Source organism: Pipistrellus kuhlii, unplaced genomic scaffold (assembly GCF_014108245.1).
Source record: "Pipistrellus kuhlii isolate mPipKuh1 unplaced genomic scaffold, mPipKuh1.p scaffold_m20_p_30, whole genome shotgun sequence".
In the NCBI taxonomy this organism is placed as follows: Eukaryota; Metazoa; Chordata; class Mammalia; order Chiroptera; family Vespertilionidae; genus Pipistrellus; species Pipistrellus kuhlii.
In genome coordinates this window covers 6,626,126-6,651,381 of record NW_023425530.1, presented here as the reverse complement: position 1 = coordinate 6,651,381, position 25,256 = coordinate 6,626,126, and the positions used below count along the sequence as shown (strand labels likewise).

The following is a 25,256-nucleotide window of genomic DNA, read 5'->3' as shown; positions in this document are numbered from 1 at the left end:
TGTTAGCTCAGGGGCTGGCTTTGGAGACCAGGACATGCCGAGGCCGTGAGCACAGGGGAGTCTCCAACATGGAAGCCCCAGGGGTCTCTGACGTGGGGATGGCCTCTCCCGAAGCTAAACAGTCCTCTGGGCAAGACTGTCCCCCACCCCCACCCCACCCCCAGCCCGCCCCAGCCCGCCCGGCCCCATTTGCCTGGGATGAGTGCCAAGAGCCCCAGAATTTGTCAGAATTTCAAATGGTGGCCAGTTTGAATTTCTGACAAATTTCTGAAATCAGTTTGGCTCAGTGGATAGAGTGTTGGCCTGCGGACTGAAGGGTCCCGGGTTCGATTCCGGTCAAGGGCATGTACCTTGGTTGCGGGCACATCCCCGGTAGGGGGTGTGCAGGAGGCAGCTGATGGATGTTTCTCTCTCATCGATGTTTCTAACTATCTCTCTCCCTTCCTCTCTGTAAGAAATCAATAAAATATATTTTAAAAAAAGAAAAGAAAGAAATTCAAACTGTGGAGCTGCAGGCAAAGGATCTGAGCGCAGGAGACACCTCTGAGTTGTGTGTGTGTGGGGGGGGGGGGGGGGGCGGGGGGCAGAGCGTTTGCCCGGTCTGAGTCTTCACCGCACTTTCCCGCTGGCTTCCCGCTGCCCGCCAGTTGCAGGCGGGGCCGGGGCGGGGCCGGGGCGGGCCCGCCCACACGCTTTATAAAGAAGTAGCTGCCCGGCCCGGGGACTCGGGACTGCCCCAGCCTCCTGTCCCCCTGCTGCCAGCTCCGGTCACCATGGGAGCTCCCCGCCTCAGCGCCTGCCACATCCTCCAGGGTAAGGACTTGGGGACCCCTCTGGGAGGCGTGAGGGAGCCCCTGGCAGCACCCCTCTGGTGCCTCATTTCCCAGCCTCCCCACGCCACCCCCTCCGAGGAGACATAGGAGGCACCGCTGCCAGCTCTGGCCTGACGTGGAGGAAGCCACATGGTTGGGCGGGAGCCGGGGCACAAGGGGGAGCAGCCGGCAGTGCAGGGTACCCCCACACCTGGCAGGAAACCCCCGGGTGCTCCGAGGGTCTGTCCCCCACCCACAGAGGGATCTCCAAGCTCCTTCCACTTTGGAAGCTGCTCCCTAAGAGGGGAAACTGGAGCCGGGGGAAGAGAGGGGGCGAATGAGTGCTGTGACCCCCTCAGGAAGTCACTCTTAGCAGAGTGCAGAGAGGGGGCTAGGGAGCTAAGGGGGACCCTCCACAACGGGGTGACCCCAACACGTCTCCCATCGTGTGGCAGGGGAAGCCCGGAGACCCCCTCTTTTGCTCCCCCAGACCCAGCGGGGACTCAGCTGTGCGTTAGGGCTTTGCGCTGTGGGACGAGCCTGAGCTCTGCTGTGACTTCCCCCTGGCCGCCCTTCCCGCCCCACCCAGGGTGGCTCTAAGGTTATCAGGTTATCGGGGCAGCTCGGTGCCTGGGCAACCCGGCAACAAAGAGAGTGAAGAAATGACACTTGGGGTGCCACTCGGAACTTCCCCAGGCCACAGGGATGGGGCTCCCTGTGCCCGCCCAGGGTGCCAGGCGTGAGCTGTTTGTTACAGCTTTATCCAGAGGAGGTGTAATTTACATAGCATGTAATCCGCCTGTTGCATGATTACAATTAGATGATTTTTAGTAAACTTTCCCAGTCTGTGTGGAGCTCACCTGCAGGGGGCGATGTGTCAGGGGGCCAAGTCACAGAGCCCCTGATCCTCACTTTCCAGGTCTGTGAAATGGGGCAGAGCAAGACTGGTCTCCCCTTCACAGGCTGTGTTAAGGGTTGAGTCCTGGTTCACAGTAAGAATTGAGTGACATGATTGTTGTTGTTGTTAATGTTACTATTATTATTATTTCACTGGAGGGTCTGGGGATGGTCTGGGGGGAGGGGTCCTTAGCAGGAGGAGCCAGGAGAGGATGCGGGCCCCACCCCTGCCACAGGGCCCCAGGCAGGATCTGACTGCCCAGGGCTCAGCTAGGAGAATGCACCCAGATGGGACTGGGAGCATGCGACCTGCCCCCCTCTCCAGGCTCCTGTTTGGGGGCCTTCCTGGGCCCCAGGTGGGCTCTGGCCCAGCAGCCTCTGTGGTGGGGCAGGAAGGCCCAGCTCAGCACAGAGACCCCCTCCCTGCAGGATCTGGGGAACTTACCCCTCACTTCCATCTTCCCCAGCCCCCTCTCACCAGATTCTCCATAAGCCTTTCCTGGGCTCTGAGCCTCAGTTTGTCCATCCGCAGAGTGGACATAAACAGAGCGTCTGTCTCCTTGGGCGGCTGTGAGCATGGAAGTCATTGGGGCTTTGGGAGCTGGGGATGAATTGGCCCAGAGCCCGCCCTGCCAGGGAAGGTCATTTTGTGTCTGTCCATAAAGAGGAAGTGTGTTTCCACCAAAGGGAGAACTAACCAAACCCTGTGGCCAGAGAGGAGAGAGACAGGAAGTCCAGCCTCAGTTTACTTCAATTGCAAGGGCCATGGAGACCGTGTGGGGATCTTTGCCCTCTGCTGGCCTGAGGGGTATCAAGTTTGGACACTGGAACTGAGTGCTTAGGGGACCCTCCAGTCTGCACCCTTCACAGCTCCCCAAGTTGTGTTCACACTGACAGACCCCAAATCCCCCTGGGAGCCCCTCCTGGGGGACTGGGAGCCCCTCCATGGGGGACTGGGAGCCCCTCCATGGGGGACTGGGAGCTTGAGTTATCCCTTCCTTTGGCCCAGGAGGTGACTCATTCCTGCCCTGTCTCCCTGGCCCCCATCCCTCCACCCGCCGCCCCCATCTGGCCTCCCTGGATTATCTGGGTCTGGGCTGCCTCCCCAGCATCTCTAGATCAGCAGGGACTGGATGCATCCCTCAAGCCCTCCCCACAGCCCACCTGCTGCCCAGGCACCCTCCCTCTCCCTCCTCCCCTCCCTTCCTTCCCCTTCTGTTTCTCTATCTGGCTCTCAATCTATCTCTCTGTGTCTCTATCTAATCTCCTCATTTGTATCTCTTCCTTTCTAGGAGTTCCCTATTTCTCTGTCCATCTCTCTAGTTCGCTGGGTTCTTAACTCTGCCTCTCTGCTTATCTCTCCATTTCTGTGTTCTCTCTCTCTCTCTCTCTCTCTCTCTCTCTCTCTCTCTCTCTCTCTCTCTCTCTCTTTTATTTTCTCTCTATCTGTCTCCTTGTCTCTCTGTGATGTATGGGTCCTCATATCTAGACCCCCTGCTGACTTAAGGAGAACCCCAGGACATTCCCTGGGATGGGGTGCCCCTGAGATGCAGGAAGAGCAGGATTGGGGGACCCATGTAGCTCCACCCCTAACATGAGCCCCAGCATCTTCCTGTGTGCAGGGAGCCAGGCGGGGTGAAATGTCACCACGGGGTCCCGAGCTGGTCCTGTGGCTGACAGGTGTGGGTGCAGTGTGCTTGCACCTGTGCCCCTGAGGAGGGGTGTGGCCGGAGCACCTTAGCTTTGGGAGATCTGAGAGGACAGCTGGCCCAACCCCTTCATTTTTACATAAAGAAATGAGGGCAGCAAGCACTCTGACACACCAGGCAGTACTTGTGTGCTTGACTCTCACACTCTAGGGAAAGGCCCCCTCCTCATCCCCATTCTACAGAAGGGGAAACTGAGGCACTGACCAGGGTCTGGGAGTAGAGCCAAGGCCACCTGGCTCCAGTATGTCTCCTGAACTGCTGCCCACAGGTCAGCAGAAGCCAAGACCCCTGCCAGGCTCGGCCCCTCCCCCTCCCTCAGTGCCTGAAGCCCCCTCAGGCGATGGGAGCGGACCCTCTGGCCAGGGGCACTGGAGGCCAGGGAGGTGCCACCGGCACTCTCGCCTTGAGAATGGACAGAGCCCGAGCCTGGAGGGGAGAGCAGCCCCTTCCCTCAGATGTGTCCCCCTCAGGCCTCCCTCCCTGTTCTGTGTCCTCCTGACCCCCATCTCTCTGTTCCAGGGCTGTGTGTCTTGCTGATTCTGTTGGAAGATGGACCCCAGAGCACCAGGGGTGAGTCTGCTGGGAGTAACTCCGTCCACAGCCAGTCCCATCCCCCACCTGCACCTCTCAGCCCAGGCAGGGAGAGGCCTGCTGCAGGGGAAGCTCAGGGTTGCTCCTCAAAACACCCCTCCCAGCCTCTGGCTCAGCCTCATCTTCTGACCATAATCTCTGTCCCACAGCCTCTGCGTGTCCCCAGAAGTGCCCTCCAGACTCCTCATGTATCAATGGCACTGCCTGTCGCTGTAACCCAGGATTCCAATCTTCATCTGGAAAGACTGAAGTCAGCCGAAGGGATATTTGTGAAGGTACAGAGGCTTGGGCGGTGGAGGGCTACATGGCGATGGAATGGTGGTTGGTGGCCTCAGCCTTTGTGCTCAGACCATCATGAAGGACAGAGAAAAGAGAAAGAAAAAGACATGAAGGTGGAAAGTGAGAAGTGAATGAACACGGCTTCGTACAGAGGGAGGAGCTGGGTCTCTAGGAGTCTGGAACCTGTGCCTCAGTTTACCCTTCCAGGCCTGGGGAGGGGGATGCAGAGCTTCCACCCTCCCACCATGTCAGCTCTGGCTCCTGGATCCAAATCCAGGTGACAGGCAGAAAGCTGAGCGGAGCAGAGCCGATTGGGTGGGTTTCAGGAGTGGCTTGCTCCAGCTGCAGCAGTGTTGTCTGAGTCTAATTATTTCCCAAAAGACACTGACTGAGCTTCAGGCTGCATGCTGGGCATGGGACCAGGCTCTCTGCCCTGAGGGCACTCATGGCTTTGGGAGGTGACCCTTTATCCCGTTTTGTTGCAGACATTGACGAATGTAAACAACCCGCAAAAGTAACCTGTGGAAACCCCGCAGACTGCCATAACACGAAGGGGGGCTTCTACTGCACATGCAGCCCCGGATACAGCCTTCTTTCTGGGGAAACAAAGTTCCGTAATGCGAGTGAGAACACGTGCCAAGGTAAGAATGACCTGCACCTTCCGTCTCCCCGCCCATGAGGTTTGGAGTCCCCAGAGCCATTCCTACAGCACACAGGGTGCCGGGCCCTGGTCCAAGTGCAGCCCCAGGTCTGAGTGGGGACAAGTGTGCCTGTGCCTGTCCCACTAGCACGGAGAGGCGGGTGGCCTTTGAGCCAGGACCCAAGTCCTGGTACAGCTACCTGGGCATGCAGCAACTGCCAGGACACTTGTTACTCAGAAATCACCGGGAATATTACTGTGGTTTTGTGTAAAAGGAGAAAGAGAAAGGGGGAGGGAGGAAGAGAGGGAAAGTGCCCATCTTTCACAGATAAAAACAAAAGAAGCTTTTCCTTTTGTCAATTGTATGACCTTGGACACGTGCTTCGCCTCTCTGTGCCTCGGTTTACCCACCTGTAAAAGGGAGAGGCAGTGGTGCTTACCTCACGGAATTGCTGGGAAGCATATGAGATCATAGAGCACACACAGTGTGGCTGCTGGGTTTTTAGACTGCACTCACTCTGATCTCGCACACCCTCTCCGTGGCTACGCAGGACAGCTGGCCTGGCCCAGCCCCTCACCAGGGACCCCGGAGGAGCCAGGCCTTCAGGCGTCACCAGGCTTTGCCCCCTTTCCAGGGAGAGCCGGTGGGCAGGGGAGGGAGGAGGAGGCTGAGCTGCGTGAGGAGGGAGGTGGCGGCCTCCTGGAGGGAGGGAAAGGGGCACCTGCTCCTGCCCGGAGCCCAGGGGGAGGGCTCCATCCTCGGCTGGTCCCCAAGGGCCTCAGTGGGGGGATGTTATGTAACCTGGGCCCGGGGCGCAGCCTGCATGTGAACCGGAACCATGCCCCCTGCCTCCAGGTGAACACGTGTGTTTGGGGAAGGAGAGTGAGCTGGTGGTCAGTTGCCTCCTTGAGCCGCCTGCACAGCTGCAGCGGTGGCCACGGGCCCCATCAGCAGCCACGGGCCCCATCAGCAGCCACGGGCCCCATCAGCAGCCACGGGCCCCATCAGCAGCCACGGGCCCCATCAGCGTGCCTGCACACAGGCGGTGCGTGTGGCTGCTCCGGGAACAGGCCCGGCTGAGAGGTAGGGCCAGAGCTGCTGGGCAGGGACCTGGCCGAACAAGAGTGAGGTGGCAGAGGAGGCATCCCAGGGAGAGAGCTGCCTGCAGGTTTGGATCAGCACCTGCCGCCTGAAGACCTGGCTTTGTGACAGGTTCCGCCGGGCCGTCTGTCCGCCCGTCCGCCCGTCCGTGCACCTGCCCACCACAGCATTCCAGCCTTCACCACACCCACGGACACGTCTGCCTGCATCATGGCCCCTGAGGTCTGCTTTGAGCCGGAGACCTGGGATCCCTTCCTCGGCTGCTCACCCCTCTTTCTCCAGACGTCAAAGGGCCGTCCCAGGCACCTGTCTGGTCTCCCAACCCTCTGTGGACCGCAAGGCTCAGAACCCTCTGCAGAGGCTGACCCAGAAGTTCGGGGCCTGCTCCCCTGGCGTCTTATCGCATAAAGCTAATGAGCGTGGCAGTCAGGATTCTTCAAGAGCTCAAGGCACAGTGCATTCCAGAGCAATATCGCCCTCTTCCCCGCCGCCAGGGCCTGCTGGGATGGGACCTGATGCCACCGGAGCCCACACAGGGGCTCATCGTGGCCCATCATGGCCTGGGACCCTCCTCAAGAAAACTGCCTCTGGCCCCCCAGCCCCAGCTGGAGAAGCTGCCTCCTGACCCCAATTCTCAGCCACTCGGCCTCCATCTATCCCCCGAGCAAGCGCCCACCCTGGCCCTCCCCAGTAACTTCCGTCCTCAGGACTGTGGGCAGCTTGAGGACCGGGATCCGGACGGGTCACATGTCGGGGGTGGGCCGGCCCCAAGCCCTGGGAGTTGGGTGAAGGAAGAGGCTCCCACCTGGACCAGGTGACAAGAGGCGCCATCGGGGACCATTGCCCCAGGAGGTCCACGCAGGTGCCACCGGGGGACAGAAGACGGAGGCTGTGTCCCTGGTGGGAGAACAAGGAGCCCGATGACAGACACGCCTGCCACTCTTCACTCATCAGCCCCTGCGCCTGCTCCAGGCACCCAGCCTGGCCCACTGCTGGCCTTGCTCACATGTGGATTCTCATCAGTCCCTGCCAGTCCTGGGAATGCCTTCAGGGGGGTCAGAAGGGACACCTGCACACCCCAAGGCTGCACTGCCCTCATGGCCTGGCACCCGCTGACCTGGCCTGCCTGGCATCAAGTTCACATTCCAGACCCCGGCCTAAAAGCCTTGTCCGCGAGGGGTCAGGCTCAGGGCTGGCTCTCGGTCCCTCTCCATGGGCTGGAGTCTCAGAAGTCGTGTGGATGGGAGAGCGCTGTCTCAGCAGAGACACCAGGATCCAAGGAGAGCTCAGCCAACAGCACCACCGGGGGAGTCAGGACCAAGGCCACCGAAACGAGCCTGCTCAGGCCCACAGCACCTCTCCCACACTTGGTCCCAGGGAGGCCCAGCCTGGCCTTTGCTGCCCCTGCCCTAGCCGGGAGCTGCCCGGGGAGGAGGTGATGGTAGAGAGAGTCCGAGGGAGGATGTAGGCCGCTTCTGGCCACATCTGGACAACAGAGCGTCTAGGCCACCATGCTTACCCACAGGACACCTCCATCTGATAAGAAAAGGCACCACTCACTGGGAGGAGGCAGTGCGGCCCTTCTGGACGCTTCTGTGGCAGGAAACGTGGCTGACTCCCAGGCTGCAGGCATCCACCACCCTCTCCTTCCCCTTGCAGACATGGACGAATGTCAGTGGAACCCTGGAATCTGCAAAAGTCGCAGCATCTGTGTCAACACCCATGGCAGCTACACCTGCACGTGCCTGCCAGGATTTGAGCTGAACCCGGAGGACCCGAAGCTGTGCAGAGGTAGAGGCCCGGGAGGAGGCTGGACTGGATGGAGCGGGGAAGGAGCCACGCAGGTCCCGCGGCCCCAGGAGGCAGGAGAAGACCCCCAGGCTCCCTGCCAAGGCCTGGGATTTGTCTAAGGATTCGCCTCCCTGAAAGGTCCTGCCACAGAGCAGGCGGTGGCAGGGCCTTCTGGGTCTGGGGTTTCCTTGTGGAGCCCCTGTGAGCACCCGCCCCTTCCCTTCCCTCAGCTGTCACATGCAGCAGAGGGAGGTGTGGCCTCTGGCTCCCAGAAGGGAAACAGGCCCGGGGCCCAGGAGGGAGCAGGCAGGAGTCCTTGGCCAAGAAACCTGGTCCCGTGACTCAGTTTCCCTCCTGGATTTGCCACCTATAAACTGGACACTATGGTTCCTGTCATGTCCATACCGTAATGTGCTTTGAAGGAGAAGTTGAAGGTCACCAGGTGGTGGCATGTGTGCTCAGGCACTGAGGAGTGGGTGCAGGGAGGGCCTGACCTCTGACTTTGTCCTCAGATGTGAATGAATGCACCTCAGGGCAAAAGCCCTGCCACAAAACCACCCACTGCGTCAACAAAGTGGGCAGCTATCGGTGCCACTGCCGCCCTGGCTGGAAGCCGGTTCCTGGGTCCCCCAATGGCCCAAACAACACCGTCTGTGAAGGTTCGGAGTTCAGATCCCATAAGTGAACCACATCTTCTTTACTTGGCTGAGCCATGTTAAAGGAAGCTGCCATAAGGGTTTGGCAGAGAAGGGGCAGCACTGTCAGCGATGGTGTGTGAGGAGAGGGCACCTGGGCCGGGCAGGGCTGAGCATCAGATTCTGTTCTCTTTTGCTTTTTTTTTTAGAAAGGGAGAGGGAGAGGGAAAGGGAGAGGGAGAGGGAGAGGGAGAGGGAGAGGGAGAGGGAGAGGGAGAGAGAGAGAGAGAGAGAGAGAGAGAGAGAGAGAGAGAGAGAGAGAGAGAGAGAAACATCAGTGAGAGAGTCATTGATCAGCTGCCTCCTGCATGCCTCCTACTGGGGATTGAGCCCGCAACCCGGGCATGTGCCCTCGACCGGAATCGAACCTGGGACCCTTCAGTCCACAGGCCGATGCTCTATCCACTGAGCCAAACCGGCTAGGGCTCGGATTCTGTTCTAATAAGGACAGGAGTGCAGCTCTGGGCGCAGCAGTGCCACAGCCCACAGCCCACAGCCTCACACGTGGGAGCTATCGGTGTGGCAGCCTCCCTGGTTAGAGGTCCATCACAGGTCCTCCCCAGTCCATCCTGCCCTGAGATTGCACTTGTACACACAGCCCTGCCATGTCCACCTGGCAGGGGCGCTCTGAGTGGAAAATGTCACCACAAGTTTGAATCCTGTCAGGCTAGGTCCTGGTAAGCGGGGTGTTGTGGGGTGTCCTCGATGTGAACTGCTAAGGAGTTTAAGAGAAGGGGCAGGAGCCGAAACCGGTTTGGCTCATGGATAGAGTGTCGGTCTGCAGACTGAAGGGTCCCAGGTTCGATTCCGGTCAAGGGCATGTACGTTGATTGTGGGCACATCCCCGGTAGGAGGTGTGCAGGAGGCAGCTGATGGATGTTTCTATCTCATTGATGTTTCTAGCTCTCCATCCCTCTCCCTTCCAATCTGTGAAAAATCAATAAAATATACTTAAAGAGAGAGAGAGAGAGAGAGAGAGAGAGAGAGAGAGAGAGAGAGAGAGAAAGAGAGAGAGAGAGAGAGAGAGAGAGAGAGAGAGAGAGAGAGAGAGAGAAAGAGAGAGAGAGAGAGAGAGAGAGAGAGAGAGAGAGGGAGAGAGAGAGAGGAGGGGCAGGAAGGATGAGAGCAGAAAGTAGAGGGAGGGCCTGAAACTCTCTCTGGTTTGTCCTCAGATGTGGATGAATGCACCTCGGGGCAGAACGCCTGCCACCCAACCGCCCAATGCCACAACACCGTGGGCAGCTATGAGTGCCGCTGCCGCCCTGGCTGGAAGCCGGTTCCTGGGTCCCCCAATGGCCCAAACAACACCGTCTGTGAACAAGGTTTGGAGTTCAGATCCCACATTCCCCTGAATCCACAACTCAAACCACCTGATCACATGTTCACGGGCAGCCACACCATCCCAGCACAATGAATGCTGGGGCACCTGCTGGGCCAGGCTTCCCTTCTCTGAGACTAAATGGGAAGAGATCTGGGTCCTGCAGAAGGAACTGGGGTACCAAGGGGAAGGCTCCTAGGGGACCCCAGGCAGCAGCTAATTACTCACCAGGAGAAAGGTGTTTAATAGCTCACAACCTGTACCTCTGTGTGGGGCTCACCTGCTGTGTGTCAGGCCTCTGCACCCTTCCCATAACCCCTGCATCCCCCATTCAGGGGTGTGTAGACAGCAGGTGTCATCACCTCCAGCCAAGGCGTAGGGGGAAGGGGGTGGGGCACAGAGAGGAGAGGGGCCCAGGGTCCTGAATGACGAGATCGGGCTCGTTCAGGGTGGTATGGCCGTAGACAGGGTCCTGAATGAACAGAGGACTACTCAGTGTGAAGATAGCTGGCCTGACCTAGACCCTGCCTCGAACACACACACACACACACACCTAATGGACTGCCGTTCTCTCCCCTGCAGAGATCCCCTTCCCCACCTGGACCCTGCCCCATGGAATCAAGAGCCAGGTGAGTGACTCCAACCGGACCCGAAGGCAAGGTCCCTCCCCTTCATTCCCCCACACTCCCCCACCCATGTGTGAGGCTTTCTGACCCCTCGTCTCCTCTCTCCCCAGACTCTCTCCAACTTCTTTGAAAAAGCCCAGGAACTGGGCCGAGACTTCAAGCCTGCCTCCCCCCGCGATACCATCCAGGTAAGGACAGGACAGTGTGGGGGTGACTGGAGGATGCTTCAGTGGAGACAGCCCAAGCAGGGCCTCTCAGAGAAACGCCGGTGGCTGGATGCACACTATACGCACACCGATAGGGTGTCCCCCAAAAGTGTATGGACACACCCTGAACGATTATAAAGGCAGTGCTGATTAAAGTATATTTCATTTTCAAAATTGAGCTACCAGCTGTTAACATATGTATACGGTTTTTGTTTGTTTTTTTTAAATATATTTTATTGATTTTTTTACAGAGAGGAAGAGAGATGGATAGAGAGTTAGAAACATCGATGAGAGAGAATCATCCATCAGCTGCCTCTTGCACACCCCCTACTGGGAATGTGCCCGCAACCAAGGTACATGCTCTTGACCGGAATCGAACCCGGGACCTTTCAGTCCGCAGGCCGACGCTCTATCCACTGAGCCAAACCGGTTTCGGCTGTATACGTTTTTGAGGACACCCAGTATACCCCTCTCGCACAAACGGATGTACATACACACCACAATTCCTGGATCCCCCGGTGGCTGGAGCAGGGCCCTCGCGCACACACTCACACTTGAGAGGGATAGAATGGCTACAGAATGGAATCCCCCACACACTGCTGTGACCTGAGGGTCCCCCTCTCGGGGTCTCAGCCTCCTGCTTTATACAGTGGTTGTGAAGGTTTAAATGAACGAAGAGAATAGTTCTCAAAGAACGGTGCCCACTCAGAGTGTGTGTGTGTGTGTGTGTGTGTGTAAATATATATATTAGAGGCCTGGTGCATGAATTCGTGCATGGGTGGGATCCAGTCAGCCTGGCCAGGGGGAGGGACATGGGCGGTTGGCCGGCCTGCCTGCTGGTTGAACTCCCAATCGAGGGGACAATTTGAATATTAGCCTTTTATTATATAGGCTATACACTGAGTGGCCAGGTTATTATGCCTTCAGAGATCATAATAATCTGGTTGCTCGGTGTATATGAGCCTCTTATGTCATTTAAATTTTCCTAGTAGCTTTATTAAAAAAAAAAAAGGAAAAAGAACCCTAGCTGGTTTGGCTCAAAGGATAGAGAGAGCATCAGCCTGTGGACTGAAGGGACCCAGGTTCGACTCAGATCAAGGGCACGTACCCAGGTTGCGGGCTCATCCCCAGTGGGGGGTGGCATGCAGGAGGCAGCCAACCAGTGATTCTCTCTCATCATTGATGTTTCTATCTCTCCCTTCCTCTCTAAAATCATTTAAAAAAAAAATTTTTTTTTTAAATGAACACTAGCCTTGGCCAGGTGCCTCAGTTGGCAGCAGCATTGTTCTCTCCACCAAAAGGCTGCAGGTTCAGTTCCCGGTTGGGGTGTGTACGGGAGGCAACCAATTCATGTTTCTCTCTCCCATAGATGTTTCTCTCCCTCTCCCCCTTCCTTTCTCTCTCAAATCAACAAAAATTAAAAAAAATTAAAAAACACACATCCTTGAGTGAGGATTTTTTTTTTTTTTTTTTTAAGAATTAAAATAGCCGAAACCGGTTTGGCTCAGTGGTAGAGCGTCGGTCTGCGGACTGAAAGGTCCCAGATTCGATTCCGATCAAGGGCATGTACCTTGGTTGCGGGCACATCCCCGGTGGTGGGTGTGCAGGAGGCGGCTGGTCGATGTTTCTCTCTCTTCGATGTTACTGGCTCTCTCCTCCTTTCTGTAAAAAATCAATAAAATGTAAATATAAAAAAAGAATTAAAATAGTAAAAGTAGACAAGTTAATTAATGTGACGATCCCATTCAACCCAAAAAGATTCAGAGCGTTAGCGTTGCAATGTGCTGTCCCACGCGACTCATGGTGACTGTTGCAGACAGTGCAGACTTAGGAGAGGGCCTGGCAGGAAGTCAGTGGCTCATAAACGCTAAGCACCATAGCGGCACATACTCACACCTGTCTTCTGGCAACGGCGGTGTCTAGACTCTAGATGATTCCCCTGTGTCTTGTCTCCCGGGCAACCTGGGGGGTCCGCCAGGGTGTTCCCCAGTGAGGGAGGGATACCAGGGTCCTTTGGGCCGTCCCCGCGGTGCAGGCACCCAGCAGCTGTCACCCATCCCCCCCCAGAAATTCATGGACCGATTGGAAGAGCTGAGACGTCCTGGGGACTTGGAGGGCCTGGCCCTGACTGAGCGGTACCGCGTGGCCACGTTCCTGCTCTCAAACGTTGAAGAATTCCTGAGGACCCTGGCCACGGCCTTGCCTGCAGGCTCCTTCACCCACCATTCCCCTTCGGACAAAGGTGAGGCCTCAGCCTGCCCTGCCCTGGACTCGAACCCTCTCCCCTCAGAGCTGTCCCTGATGATCAAGGAGCAATGGAATGAAACCGACACCCTGGGCCAGACCCAAGCACGAATGAAGCTGAACTGGACTCAGGCAGCTGGAGCCGGGGACTCAGGTAACGCAGGTAGCCGGAGGGGGCGCGTGTGGGAGAGGGGAGCAAGAGCTGGGATATGGCCAAATACGTAACAGCTGGAAACGGAGCCATCCCCCACTGTGAGGGACTCCAGGCATCATGGTGGACTGGCCAGGCCTAACTTAGAAGTCCTGGGAGGGAGGGAGGGAGGGAGGGAGGGAGGGAGGGAGGGAGGCAGGAGAAGGTAGCCAGCGTGTCTGTCCCCCCAGGCCCCACTGTGGCAGGCATATTCTCCAGCCGAGCGATGTGTAAACTGCTGATCAATGCCTCCGTGGAGCTGGAGCCTGAGAAGAAAGCCGAGCTGGAAGACAAATATGAAAGTTCTGTCAAAGGTGCTCACTCCACGGTCCTATCCACCGTCAACACGGTCTTTCTGAGCAACAGGGACACGAAGAAACTGGACCCTCCTGTCATCTTCGCCTTCACCCACGTGGTGAGTCCAGGGCGGGGAGGTGGGACCAGCCCCACGGTGCCCTCTGCAGTCTTCGTTCCCCCACCTCTGCCCATTCTGCTACTTCCTTAAAATGTACCTCGGGGCCTTTGCACTTGCTGTGCTCTCTGGTTCAAATGCCTTTCCCTCACAGGACTCAGTCCTTTACCTGTTTCTAGTCTTGGTTCAAATGCCACCTTCTCTATTAGGCTCTCTCTGACCTCCTTATTTAAAACTAGAGGCCCGGTGTGTGAAATTCATGCACTGTGTGGTGGGGGAGGTGAGTGTCCTCTCAGCCCAGCCTGCATTCTCTCCAATCCAAGACCCCTCAGGGGATAGCCAACTGTTGAGGATTGGGTCTAAACTGGCAGTCGGACATGCCTCTCACAATCTGGGACCACTGGCTCCTAATTGCTCACATGCCTGCCTGTCTGGTCACCCCTAACTGCCCCCCAGCCCCCACTGGCCTGTTCACCCCCAACTGTCCCCCCTCCCCCCGCTGGCCTGGTTTCCCCTGTCTACCCCCCACCCCCAGCCTGATCTCCCTAACTTCCCCCGGTGCTGGCCTGGTCGCCCCTTACTGCCCTCCCTGCTGGCCTGGTTGCGCCCCTCACTGCCCTCCACACCCCCGCCAGCCTGGTCGCCCCACACAGCCTGTTTGGTTGTTCGTTCGGTTGCGATGGTCACTTGGGCTTTTATATGTAGGTTACAATCTGTAATCAGTCATGCCCTGTCTTCCTCCTATCCTGCTTTTCTTTTATTTATTTATTTGTTTATTTTTAAAATATATTTTTATTGATTTTTTACAGAGAGAAAGATAGAGAGAGAGTTAGATGAGATGAGAGAGAGAGACATGGATCAGCTGCCTCTTGCACACCCCCTACCAGGGATGTGCCCGCCACCAAGGTACATGCCCTTGACCGGAATCGAACCCGGGACCTTTCAGTCGGAAGGCCGACGCTCTATCCACTGAGCCAAACTGGTTTCGGCTCTTTTATTATTATTATTTTTTTAATAGCACCTACCACCTTCTAAAACACTATCTAGTTTATTATTTATCTATTAGGTTTATTATTGACTGCCTGTCTCCCCAATAAGCATATCAACCCCCCCGAGGCAGGGATTTGTGTCTGTCCTGTTCACGGCTGTGCCCTGGCCTGGCACACACAGTAGGTGCTCAAGTAAATACTTGTCAACGAAAAGCAGCTTCCTCAGCCCCAGCCCAAGCTCAGACCCCTGGAGTGGACTCTAGGCTCACATCTCTGACCACCCTCACCTGCCCACAGCTGCAAACGCCCAAGTCACATGAGGAGCTCATCTGTGCCTTCTGGAAGGGGAACGCCAGTGGTGGGTCCTGGTCCACCACAGGCTGCAGGAAGCTGGGCAGCAGTGAGAACAGCATCACCTGCGAATGCAGCCACCTGAGCAGTTTTGCCATCCTCATGGCCCACTATGAAGTGGAGGTGAGCAGCCCCAGGGCTACCCTCAACAGCCCACAGATGGCAAGGTTGGCTTAGGTGAGATGAGCAGCTGGTTCTTGATGGTGTGGCCCAACGGGTTATGGTTGCACAGCCCAGGGGGTCCCACAGACAAGCCCCTATGACCTAGCAACTAAATGTGGCCTGACAGGGAGGCCCTACTCCAGCTAGCTGCCCTCTGTCCACCCTGATCCAGTTGACCTAGTCATTAAATATCCCTAAGAGCTGGAGCACAACCTTCTGTATGTGGTCTCAGGTGATCCGTAGATGAACTGGGCCCCGTGGATAACTGGAATGGGCCAGGCAGAGTAGGGGAGGTTGGTGGTCCAGGCAAAGGCCCAGAAGGTGCTAATCTGTAGAATTTGTGAGCTGATAGGTGTGTCCAGGTATGGAAAGGGCGAGAGATGGGATCAGAGAAGGGGACCCATCAGTGTTGGAAAAAGATGTGACAGTCAACACTTCCCTGGGGACCTTTCCCAGAGAGCAGTCTGGGGGCATAGTTGGGATCCTTGCTGTGCCCACAGATGTGTATGTATGTTTGTGTGTGAGGGCGCATTTAGGATGACAGAGACACACAGCAGGCTTGCTCAGACACTGAAGGCAGAAGAAGTGAGTGGAGGTAATCAACCTGATCTGAGTCCTGAGGCCAGGCAGGTCCCAGGTGGGTCTGGCCTGTGGGACCCACGAGGAGAGCAGAAGGCCTCAGGGTGCTGATCAAGCCCCTCCCATTCCATCCTGCCTCTAGGACCCGACCCTGACCCTGATCACCAAACTGGGTCTGGCACTGTCGCTGGTCTGCCTGCTGCTGTGCATCCTCACCTTCCTGCTGGTGCGGCCCATCCAGGGCTCACGCACCACTATGCACCTGCACCTCTGCATCTGCCTCTTCCTGGGCTCTGCCATATTCCTGGCGGGCATAGAGAACCAAGGAGGCCAGGTGAGGCCCCTCCCCACAGTGCCAACTCTCTCACCAGGAAGCGAGGCCAGCTAGGTCCCAGGTCGGAGGAGCCCCGCCCATGCACCAGCTGGCCTCGCCCTGATCCCGCCCACAGCCCCGCCCACAGTCAGACCCCGCCCACCACGAGTGCTCTGGCGGGGAACTGGCCCGTAGGCCCCGCGCTGAAGCTGCCCCGCCCCCACCCCGCAGGTGGGGCTGCGCTGCCGCCTGGTGGCCGGGCTGCTGCACTACTGCTTCCTGGCTGCCTTCTGCTGGATGAGCCTAGAGGGCCTGGAGCTCTACTTCCTGGTGGTGCGTGTATTCCAGGGTCAGGGCCTGAGCAAGCCCTGGCTCTACCTGATCGGCTACGGCGTTCCCTTCCTCATCGTGGCCATCTCTGCGGGCGTCCGGCCCGATGGCTACGGCCGCAAAACCTGGTGAGTGGGGAGTCGTGAGGCCACGGGAGGGCTAGGGGCTGGCCAGGGGGTGGGGCCACAACCTCAGTGCCCCAATCCCCTCCCTTCTCATCCAGCTGCTGGCTGAAACTGGAGCGTGGCTTCCTCTGGAGCTTCGTGGGACCTGTGGCGTTCATCATTTTGGTAACTAATCCCCCACACTCCACCCTTAAGTCCTGTGTCACCTGGCTCCTCACTGAGCCCACTGGGCCAGCTGTCTCCCTGTGAGCCCGAAGGACAACCCCTAACCCAAACTCTGCTCCCCGCCCAGTGCAATGCTGTCATCTTCGTGATCACTGTCTGGAAGCTCACCCAGAAGTTCTCTGAGATCAACCCAGACATGAAGAAATTGAAGAAGAACAGGTGAGGGCAGGGACCGATGTGCGGGGGAATGTGTGGAGGGATGTGTGGGGTGTCCCCTGCTCAGCTTCCCTTCTCCCCCAGGGTGCTGACCATCACGGCCATCGCACAGCTCGTGGTGTTGGGCTGCACGTGGGTCTTCGGCCTGTTCATCTTCGACCCAAGGAACCTGGTGCTGATGTATGCCTTTACCATCCTCAACTGCTTGCAGGGCTTCTTCCTCTTCCTGCTGCACTGCCTGCTCAACAAAAAGGTGGGCCCTGGGTCAGGCTGTGGGGTCCCATCCCCTTCCCCTGCTTCCTGGGCGGCTCCCCTGACCTGGCACCTTGGCCTTGCAGGTGAGGGAGGAGTACCAGAAGTGGGCCCGCATGGTCACTGGGAATAAGTACTCGGACTTTGCCACGTCGACATCCAGCTCCAGCAACAACCAGACCAGGGTAAGGGCCAAGGCTGGGGTGCAATGAGGGCCAGAAGGCAGCCTCGGGCCACCACCAGTCCTCACTGGGTTCCTCTCTCCAGGTCCTCAGGCCGTCGGAGTCTGGCATGTGACTCCGAGGTTTTGGCCAGGCCAGCAGCTCCTGTGGCCGCAGCAGCTTTTGCACATACTGAAGACTGTCCCCTCCTCTCCTACCACCCTGCTCCCTCGTTTCCTGCCCCAGAGAAGGGGCGTCAACAGTTGTTCTCTGGTGCCAAACCAGGAACAGTCAGGGTGGAGTCGGATCTGATGGACCTGCTTCTGGCTGCCTCTGCTGCACCCCAGCTGGGACCCAGGGTGGGCAGGAGCTGGACAGGCTGAGGCCCTTGCCCTGGTACCCAACACCCGGACAGGCAAGGCTCCTAGCCTCCCACTCATCTGTCTTTGCTGCAAAACAAGAGGCCAGCGTGCTCGGGTTCTACCTTCCTGTTAAGCTAAGACTGAGGGCATGGGTGGGAGAAGGGCAGGGCCCCTTCAGGCCCTGCAGCTCACGGTACGAGGCCGGTCTGCCTCCAGGACAGAGGGTTCTCACTGTTCTGAAGTTGTGGATGTTATGTAACGTTGTTGTTTTTTATTTGTTTTTTTTAAATCTGTATAAAGTTTTCTATGTCGACACTGAAGATGCTAGTTCAGGAGGTGGCTTTGCTGGCTGGGCGCTCACTGACCAGGCCCACTATGTCTGTGAAATGTGAAGAGACCAGTAAGAAAGAAATGGGCGGGAGCCAGGCTTCCTTAATAAAAATTTATTCTTACACAAATCTACAGTTTTTGAACAGTAAAAAGACAGCCCCACTGTCGCCTGGGAAAGGCCTGGAAGCAGCACGTGGGAGGCGGGTGGCTCCGGGACGGCAGGTGTGTGGTTACCGGCTCTGCTCAACTGGAAGACAAACGTGCGGAGGTGAGAGAGAGGAGAGGCCGGGCCCCAGCACCACCCTCTGGCCCGAGCCGCTTACTGTATGTGGAGATGTCGATTTCTTCTGGCAGCTCCGCCACGTTCACTTCAAACCTGTCCTGGACGTCGTTGAGGATTTTGGCATCATTCTCGTCAGACACAAAAGTGATAGCCAGGCCTTTGGTGCCAAAGCGACCCGCACGGGCCACCTGCAGGGGGAGAGAGAGGAACTCGGGTCAGGCAGACACACACCCTGGGGATCTGAGGACAAGTCGGGCCAGGTCCCCACCCCAGGGTGACACCTCTGTGGAGCCACTCACCCGGTGGAGGTAGGTGTCCGAGTCCTCAGGCATGTCATAATTGAAGACGATGTTGACTCGCTCAATGTCCATCCCTCGGCCAAAGAGATTGGTGGCCACCAGGATCCGCCGCTGAAAGTCCTTGAACTGCTGATAGCGTGACAGGCTGGGTGCGGGAGAAGCGAGAGGCGGCCGTCAGGACAGGTTCCTGAGCAGCTCTCCCCCTGGGAGGCCCACCTCGGCCTTCGTGGTGGCACATACTCACCGCTCCTCCTGGGCCATGCCCCTGTGGATGGCGATGGCCGGGAAGTTCTGCTCCACCAGCAGCTGGGCCAGGGCCATGCAGCGCTGCACCGACTTCACGAAGATCACCACCTGCCGGAGGAAGGCAGCAGTCAGGCCCAGTCCCCACGCACGGTCCTTCCCGAGGCCCACGACCCCTCCGAGGGCAACCGCAGCGTCACCTGGTTAAACTCTAGCACGTCCAGGAGGTCGAACAGTTTGCGGTTCTTTTCGCTGTCTTTGAGCTTGACATAGTACTGCTGCAGTCCATGCAGTGTGAGCTTGGTCTCGTCGTCCACAAACACCTCCATGGGCTGAGGGGAGGGAGCAGGAAGAGGTAGGCAGGGCTTACTTCTGGGCGTCCCACTTGCCCAGAACCTTCCAGGAACGACTCCATGCTGCGATGCTTCCCAGAGAGGCTGCTGTACTCGGTGCACGTTTCTCTCCCAGCAGCTGGATCTAAGCTCTGGTCTGATTCACGCGTGGACCAAGCTCAGCTCCCGATCCGAGACAGCGAGGAGGGAAGGAGGGCTCCACAAGCATCGCTGTGCCTGAGGGCAGCATGGCGGCGTTCCGCAGCAGTGGCTCGGCCTCAGGACCCGGGAGGGCCACGCTGCTGCCCGAGGTCTTGGCGTACTCACGTCTTGCATGAACTTCCTGCAGACGGGCCGGATGTCCTTGCTCAGGGTGGCACTGAACATCATGCACTGCTTCTCGTGTGGCGTCAGGCGGAAGATCTCCTGTACATCCCGCCGCATGTCTGGGGGGGAGGGCGAGAAACAGGTGGGCATGAGTGCCTGCCAGACCTGGACTCCCGCCCGAGACCGTCCCAGCCCCTCCCAACCTGGCACCAAGATGAGGGCGGTGTGAGCAAGGAGTGGAGGGAGGGGTGAGCCCCGATGCCTGTGGGGCTGGTCGTGGGGTGAGCGCAGGCCCAGGAGGAGCTGCAATCCACTTACACGCTGCCAGAGCGGAGCAGCCGTGCCAGGGCACCTCCAGCCATGCTTCAGGGAAGGGAGCCTGAGGCAGAGACAGCTGCTGGGGTGAGAGCTGCAGCTGCCTCCCAGGACACAAGCCCCATCTCTGACTGGCCCTGCCAGGGCTCACTGAAGGCAGGCAGGCGTCTAGAGCTAACCCGGCTAACGTTTGTGTGTGTGGACAGCGGTTCATTTAGGCCCCGTGGTCCCCCTCAGCTTGGGGTCAGAAGTAGCAGGTCACATTAGGTCAAAACAAGAACTTGCCCTAAAATCGCTTACAGGAGACCAGCCGGCCGCCCACGTGACCCCTTTGGGAAACCCCTGGGCCTGGCCTGTCAGGTCCACCTGGCTCCGGAGGCTGTGAGGGTGGAAGTGTGCTGGCTGGGTCCCTGGCAGCCCCCACGGGCCCGCAAGGACACTCACCCAGCTGCTCCAGCATCTTGTCGCACTCGTCCAGCACGAAGTGCTTCACGTTTCTCAGGTTGAGGCTCCTGTTCCGCACGAGCGCCAAGATGCGGCCCGGAGTCCCCACCACGACATGGGGACAGTTCTTCTTCAGCACCTCTTCGTCCTTCTTGATGGAAAGACCCCCGAAGAACACGGACACCTATGCAGGGGGAGAGAAAGTCACTTCTGCCCATCTAGGGGCCGAAGCCTCGCACCCAGCCCGTGGCTCTGCCAACTCAGGGCGCAGCAGACCTCAATTCCCCAAGCCCGGAGAGGCCCGAGAGCCCGGGCTCAGCGCCACTGAGGGCAGCCCAGGGCTGGGACCGGCACAGCCTCTGGGGCCATGCATAATTCATCAGGCTTTTAAGGAGCATAAACTACCGCAAACCTCAAAGGCGGCTGCTGCAGCCAAGCTTGGTAAATGCTGGCTGGGTCAGAGCTGGGGCCGGCCAGGCTGCAGAGGACTACATGGCGCCGAGCCTGGCTCAGGGGGGCTCACCTTGACACTGGGCATGTACTTGGAGAAGCGCTCATACTCCTTGCTGATCTGAAAGGCCAGCTCCCGAGTGTGGCACATGACCAGGACAGTCACCTGTTGAGTAGGCAAGAGTGAGTCACTCAAGACAGTACCCTACATGCTCCCCAGCTAGAGCCCACCTGGCTCTCTAGCTATACTGGGGTCTTCTGCAACCACATCATGACCCCACTCAACCTCCCTCCTTCACCATGTACCCACATGCAGCAGCACATGGATGTTGCCCACCCACCTGTCCATTGACGGGCTCGATCTGCTGTAGGGTGGCCAGCACGAAGACTGCAGTCTTGCCCATTCCAGACTTGGCCTGGCATAGGACATCCATGCCCAGGATGGCTTGGGGAATACACTCGTGCTGAACTGTAGGAAAAAGAGCCCATGAGTGACTGGAAACTGTGTTGGCCCTCTGTGTGGGCTGTCAGCAGAGGGGTGTGGTAGGGAGGGGTGTGGTAGGGAGGGGTGTGGTGGGGAGGAGCAGGGAGGCATACCCTCAGATGGATGCTCAAAGCCACAGTCCACTATGGCCCTCAGGAGCTCAGGCTTCAGCAGAAAGTCCCGGAAGCCAGAGCTGTGGATGGAAACGTAGGACCCCTTGACATCTTTCTTGGGGGGCACTGGGGTGCTCTCTGTAGGAGCCTGGGGCTCTTCATCTTCCTCATAATCCAGAAGCTCGTTTTCCACATCTTGTTCCGCCATAATACTGAAAACAGAAGAGGGAGGAAGGGCCCAGGGAAGCAACTGAGATGCATGCAGCAAAACCCACCAGCCAGGGAGAAGGCGACCCAGCAGCTGCGGGCTGTGCACACAGGAGCAAGGACAATGCACTGGGGCCTGGAAAGCCACCAGCTGGCGAAGCTGAGACAGGACAGCATTGCCCACATTGACTCCAGCAGCACCTCCCATCAGCTCCGTATGTGCAGCGTCGCCCAGCTCCAGCCTGTTGCTGTGGCCACATCTCTAACCACTCTCCAAACCCTCAGCTCTCCCTGTCAGCCAGACCTCCTCAAAGTGGTATTCCAATTCCTCCCCATGACCCTCATGACCCTCTCCTTGGCCCATCAACCTCATTCCATGCCACCCCTTTCAAATCACCCAGCCTTGCTTGGCTGCTCAGACTGCAGTCTCTACCCCAAGCTCTTATAACCCCCAGATGCCACCAGAATGAGCTTCTCCCAGATCTTTGCACAAATGCTCCTTCTCAGCATGCTGGTCTCAGTTCTAATGAACTGCCTGAGACTACCTAGTCCCGTGGTTGGTGTAAACACATGCGGCTCTTTGGCCCCTTGAGTGTGGCTCTTCCACAAAATACCACGGCCTGGGCAAGACTATTTTGAAGAAGTGGCGTTAGACAAAGTTTAAGTTTAAAATTTCTCAAAAGAAATTTCAATCGTTGTACTGTTGATATTTGGCTCTATTGACTACTGAGTTTGCCGACCACTGACCTAGCCTAAAGGAACTCTGTCCCTATCATGGCAATCAACCAAAGGGAATCTACCCGCCTGCAGAGACCTGAGTGTGTGCGCGGCAGCATCCGCCCAGCCCCAGCGCCTCCTGCTCTGTGGTCAGCACTGGGGAATAATTAAGTGCTCTCATGAAAAGGCCTCCCATTGGGCCTGGGCCAATAACAATGAAGCTGAGATGGGAAATGGAATTAATACAAAGCCAGCTCACATCCTGGCTTTATGTAATCCAAAATACACAGAGCACCCACTGGGTGTCCAGATGTCCTACAGGAACCCAGCCTGACAACGCTGTCTCTTGTCACTCCTGCCCCACCAGCCTCCAATCTACGGAGTGGAAGTATTGAAGGAGCCCCCCCTCCTAGCTGGGTGCAGAGAGTCCTAGGGCCAGTTTATGGCCATCCTGTCACTCATCCTCTCCATGGCTCTGTGGCCCAGGGTTCCCACCACCTCCGTGCCGAGGCCTCTCAAACTTGTGTCTCTAACAGGAATGACTCTCAACTTCAACCTCAGTTACAGGCACCTCTTCCACACTTCCTTCTGTAAGTTGAACTCAAAACGCCCAGAGCAAAACCCCTCCATTTCTCCCACAGGTTGTGTCTCCATCTCAGAATAGGCGATTCCATTCTCTCTCACATTCTTGTCCCATCAGCAACAAATTCACCCTCACGAAAAGCCAGCCAGTTCTCACCCCTGCTACCTGGCAGGTCCCCAGTTGCCATTACCTTTCCTTTTAAAATTAGAACAGCTTTGAGATATACACATCTACACCCTTTAAAGTGTACAATTCAATGGTTTTTAGTGTAATCACAGATACATACAACCATCACATCAGTTTTAGAACATTTCACCACCTAGAACAGACCCCATACCCTTTAGCTATGCCATCCTATGCCCACACCCCCTTTGGCAACCACTAGCCTTTCTCTTCTATGAATATGCCTATTTTGGACATTTCATGTAATAGAACCATGTAATATATGGTCCTTTTATCTGGCTTCTTTCATGCAGCATGTTTTCAAGACTTGTCCATGTTGTAGCATGAATCAGTATTGCCTTCTTTTTCATGTCTGAATATTCCATCGTGCAGGAACCCAGCACCAATTTATCCATCAGTTGATGGGAACCTGGGTACCTAAATTATGTCAACAGACCCCTCACTGGTCTCCCTGTTTTCTATCCCCCATGATCCTCCATCCACTCTCCCACAGCAGCTAAAAGGAGCCTACAGAAGCTAAGTCAGAGAATGTCACTCCTGCTCAAAACCCTGCCAGGCCCTATATCCCCTGTGCTCAGACCTCATCCTGCCCGCTGCCCGCCCTCACTGGCCTTGGCTGCTGGGCCTCACACCTTTGCACTGGTCCTGCTGCCTGGAACGGCCACTTCCCTCAGGCATGTTGCTCCAGAAAGACATGTCCTGCTGGCTCCCATCTAAAAAGCACCCCTCAACTCAGGCCAGCCCCTCAGCCAAGAGCCTCGGTCAGAACTTGGCATGCATCAAGTCAGCACTCAACACCAATGGCTAAGTAGATGGAACTAAAATCAAGGCCTCAGTGTAGAGGCTACAATGAACATGTATTGTTCTGTGACTTTTGAAAAAGGTCGTCTGATACCAGCCCTGAGGACTGACTGGCAAAGGCAGGAAGGGGTTGTGTCCCAGGCAGCAGGGAGAACAGGAGAAATGTTCCGTCCCCAGAGGACCGGACCCTTTAGGGGAAGGAGTAGGACTGGCTGGTTGAGAAAGAGGCAGAAGACTAAGGTGGAAGAGCCATCAGGTCCAGGGCATTTGTACTGGGGAATCTGATTAAGTTTTAGATTTGAGTGACCCTGTCAGTCTTTGCCCTTCATTTGCCCAAGAGCGAGTTACCAGGAGTAGGAATTGGGGATGAGACCATCCTCACGGAGGGAAAGAGGATTAACCAAGCCAGGAAAGAGGATTTGTTAGGTAGGGGGGAAAGGTGGACTCCTCACTCTAATAGAAGGGATCATGGCAGCAAATGCTCTTAGCTGACCAAGAGGTGATTTAAAAAAATAGTGTCCCCAAGGGCGTGGCTCAGTGGCTGAGCATCGAATCAGGAGGCCACCATTCAATTCCCCACGGGACACACGCCCTGGTTGCAAGCTCCATCCCCAATGTGGGGCGTGCAGGAGGAAGCCCATCAATGATTTCCTCTCATCACGGATGCTCCTATCTCTCCTTTCCTCTCTGAAATCCATAAAATGTATTTTTAAAAAGTAAAGGAATAAAGAGGTTTTTGAAGGGTAGACAGATTTGGAGACATAATGAGCTTTAGGCACACATTTTTCTAAAAAGTGGCTAGCCAGGATCAAAACAAAGCCCAAAATAAAGGAGATCAGGAGAGGCTCTGGGGAGACTCGTCCTGCCCAGAGGGTGTGACAGGGGCGGCTTGGGGCCCGGAGCGGATGTGCTCGCAGTCGACACAAGAACCCTTTCACCCTCAAACCCCAGGAAGGATATCCACCTCGGTTTTCTCCCTACTTGGACATCCCCCCTGGCCTAAACGGAGAGCAAGAACAGAGCGGAGTAGGGGAGGGGGAAGATCCTCAACTTGGAGAACCCCATCCCATCTACAAACTCCGGTCTCTCCCATCGCGATCCCAAACCTCTGCGTCGCCCTCCGAACTCTTCCCCCCCAAACAGTCCCGGGACGCCTCCAGGCCTCCTCCGACAAGGTAGCTCCCTCCCCTAATAGAGCTCGTCCCGCGCGGTGCCATGACAGCACCTCCCGGAAACGGCTCCCGCGCCCCGCATCCCGCGCGCCAACTGCCGCCCCGCCCCCGGCGCATGCGCCCCGGCCTCCAACGGCCGCACCCCGCGCGCGGGGGCGCCCCAACCGGCCCGCCCCACCTGGTCTCGCGCCCCCTCTTCCTTCCCCCCTCAATCCCCAGCGTCTCCCCGCGCCCGATCGCCCGCACGCCCGAGGTCCCCGCACCGGCGCCCCGCGCCCCGGACCTGCCGCTCACCTGGTTCCCCGTTCGCCTCCGCGCGCTCCGACAGTCGACTTGCCACGGATGCCCGTCCCGCGCCCCGACTCAAGCTGCAGCGCTTCCGGCTTCCTGCGTTGGACTTAGTGTCTGCTCACTGGGCCGCTGGCTTTTCAATCTAGAAAGGCGGGAGCTCTCGGA

At 57.3% G+C, this 25,256-nt stretch overlaps 2 protein-coding genes across 13 annotated transcripts; one reads left to right on the top strand and one right to left on the bottom strand.

Annotated features, from left to right (window-relative positions):
- The first annotated feature begins 688 nt into the window (after positions 1 to 688).
- On the top strand, positions 689 to 17,975 carry ADGRE5 (adhesion G protein-coupled receptor E5). 10 transcript variants are annotated; one of them, XM_036460010.2, is made up of 20 exons: positions 689 to 813; positions 3,938 to 3,988; positions 4,159 to 4,284; positions 4,774 to 4,929; positions 7,690 to 7,821; positions 8,334 to 8,480; positions 9,689 to 9,833; positions 10,415 to 10,463; positions 10,571 to 10,648; positions 12,734 to 12,908; positions 12,957 to 13,064; positions 13,292 to 13,512; positions 14,796 to 14,975; positions 15,736 to 15,927; positions 16,138 to 16,364; positions 16,460 to 16,526; positions 16,654 to 16,745; positions 16,827 to 16,995; positions 17,081 to 17,179; positions 17,262 to 17,975. In XM_036460010.2, exons 1-20 carry the CDS (start codon positions 774 to 776, stop codon positions 17,289 to 17,291), a joined length of 2,484 nt encoding a protein of 827 aa, XP_036315903.1. In that variant the 5' UTR covers positions 689 to 773; the 3' UTR covers positions 17,292 to 17,975. The 10 variants fall into 10 exon arrangements, with proteins under 10 accessions (XP_036315903.1, XP_036315902.1, XP_045445246.1 ...); XM_036460009.2 differs by having other exon boundaries at positions 9,689 to 9,838; positions 10,417 to 10,463; XM_045589290.1 differs by having other exon boundaries at positions 9,689 to 9,838; positions 10,417 to 10,463; positions 13,292 to 13,515; positions 14,799 to 14,975.
- On the bottom strand, positions 17,946 to 25,256 carry DDX39A (DExD-box helicase 39A). Of its 3 annotated transcripts, none has more exons than XM_036460027.1 (11): positions 25,095 to 25,256; positions 21,138 to 21,349; positions 20,882 to 21,009; positions 20,614 to 20,706; positions 20,091 to 20,274; positions 19,332 to 19,450; positions 18,873 to 19,004; positions 18,674 to 18,783; positions 18,379 to 18,574; positions 18,171 to 18,342; positions 17,946 to 18,094 (listed from the first exon to the last, which is right to left on the bottom strand). In XM_036460027.1, the coding sequence occupies exons 2-11, from the start codon at positions 21,343 to 21,345 to the stop codon at positions 18,078 to 18,080; spliced, it is 1,359 nt and encodes a 452-aa protein (XP_036315920.1). In that variant the 5' UTR covers positions 21,346 to 21,349; positions 25,095 to 25,256; the 3' UTR covers positions 17,946 to 18,077. The 3 variants fall into 3 exon arrangements, with proteins under 3 accessions (XP_036315920.1, XP_045445250.1, XP_045445251.1); XM_045589294.1 differs by having other exon boundaries at positions 18,171 to 18,318; positions 18,430 to 18,574; positions 25,095 to 25,255; XM_045589295.1 differs by lacking the exon at positions 20,614 to 20,706.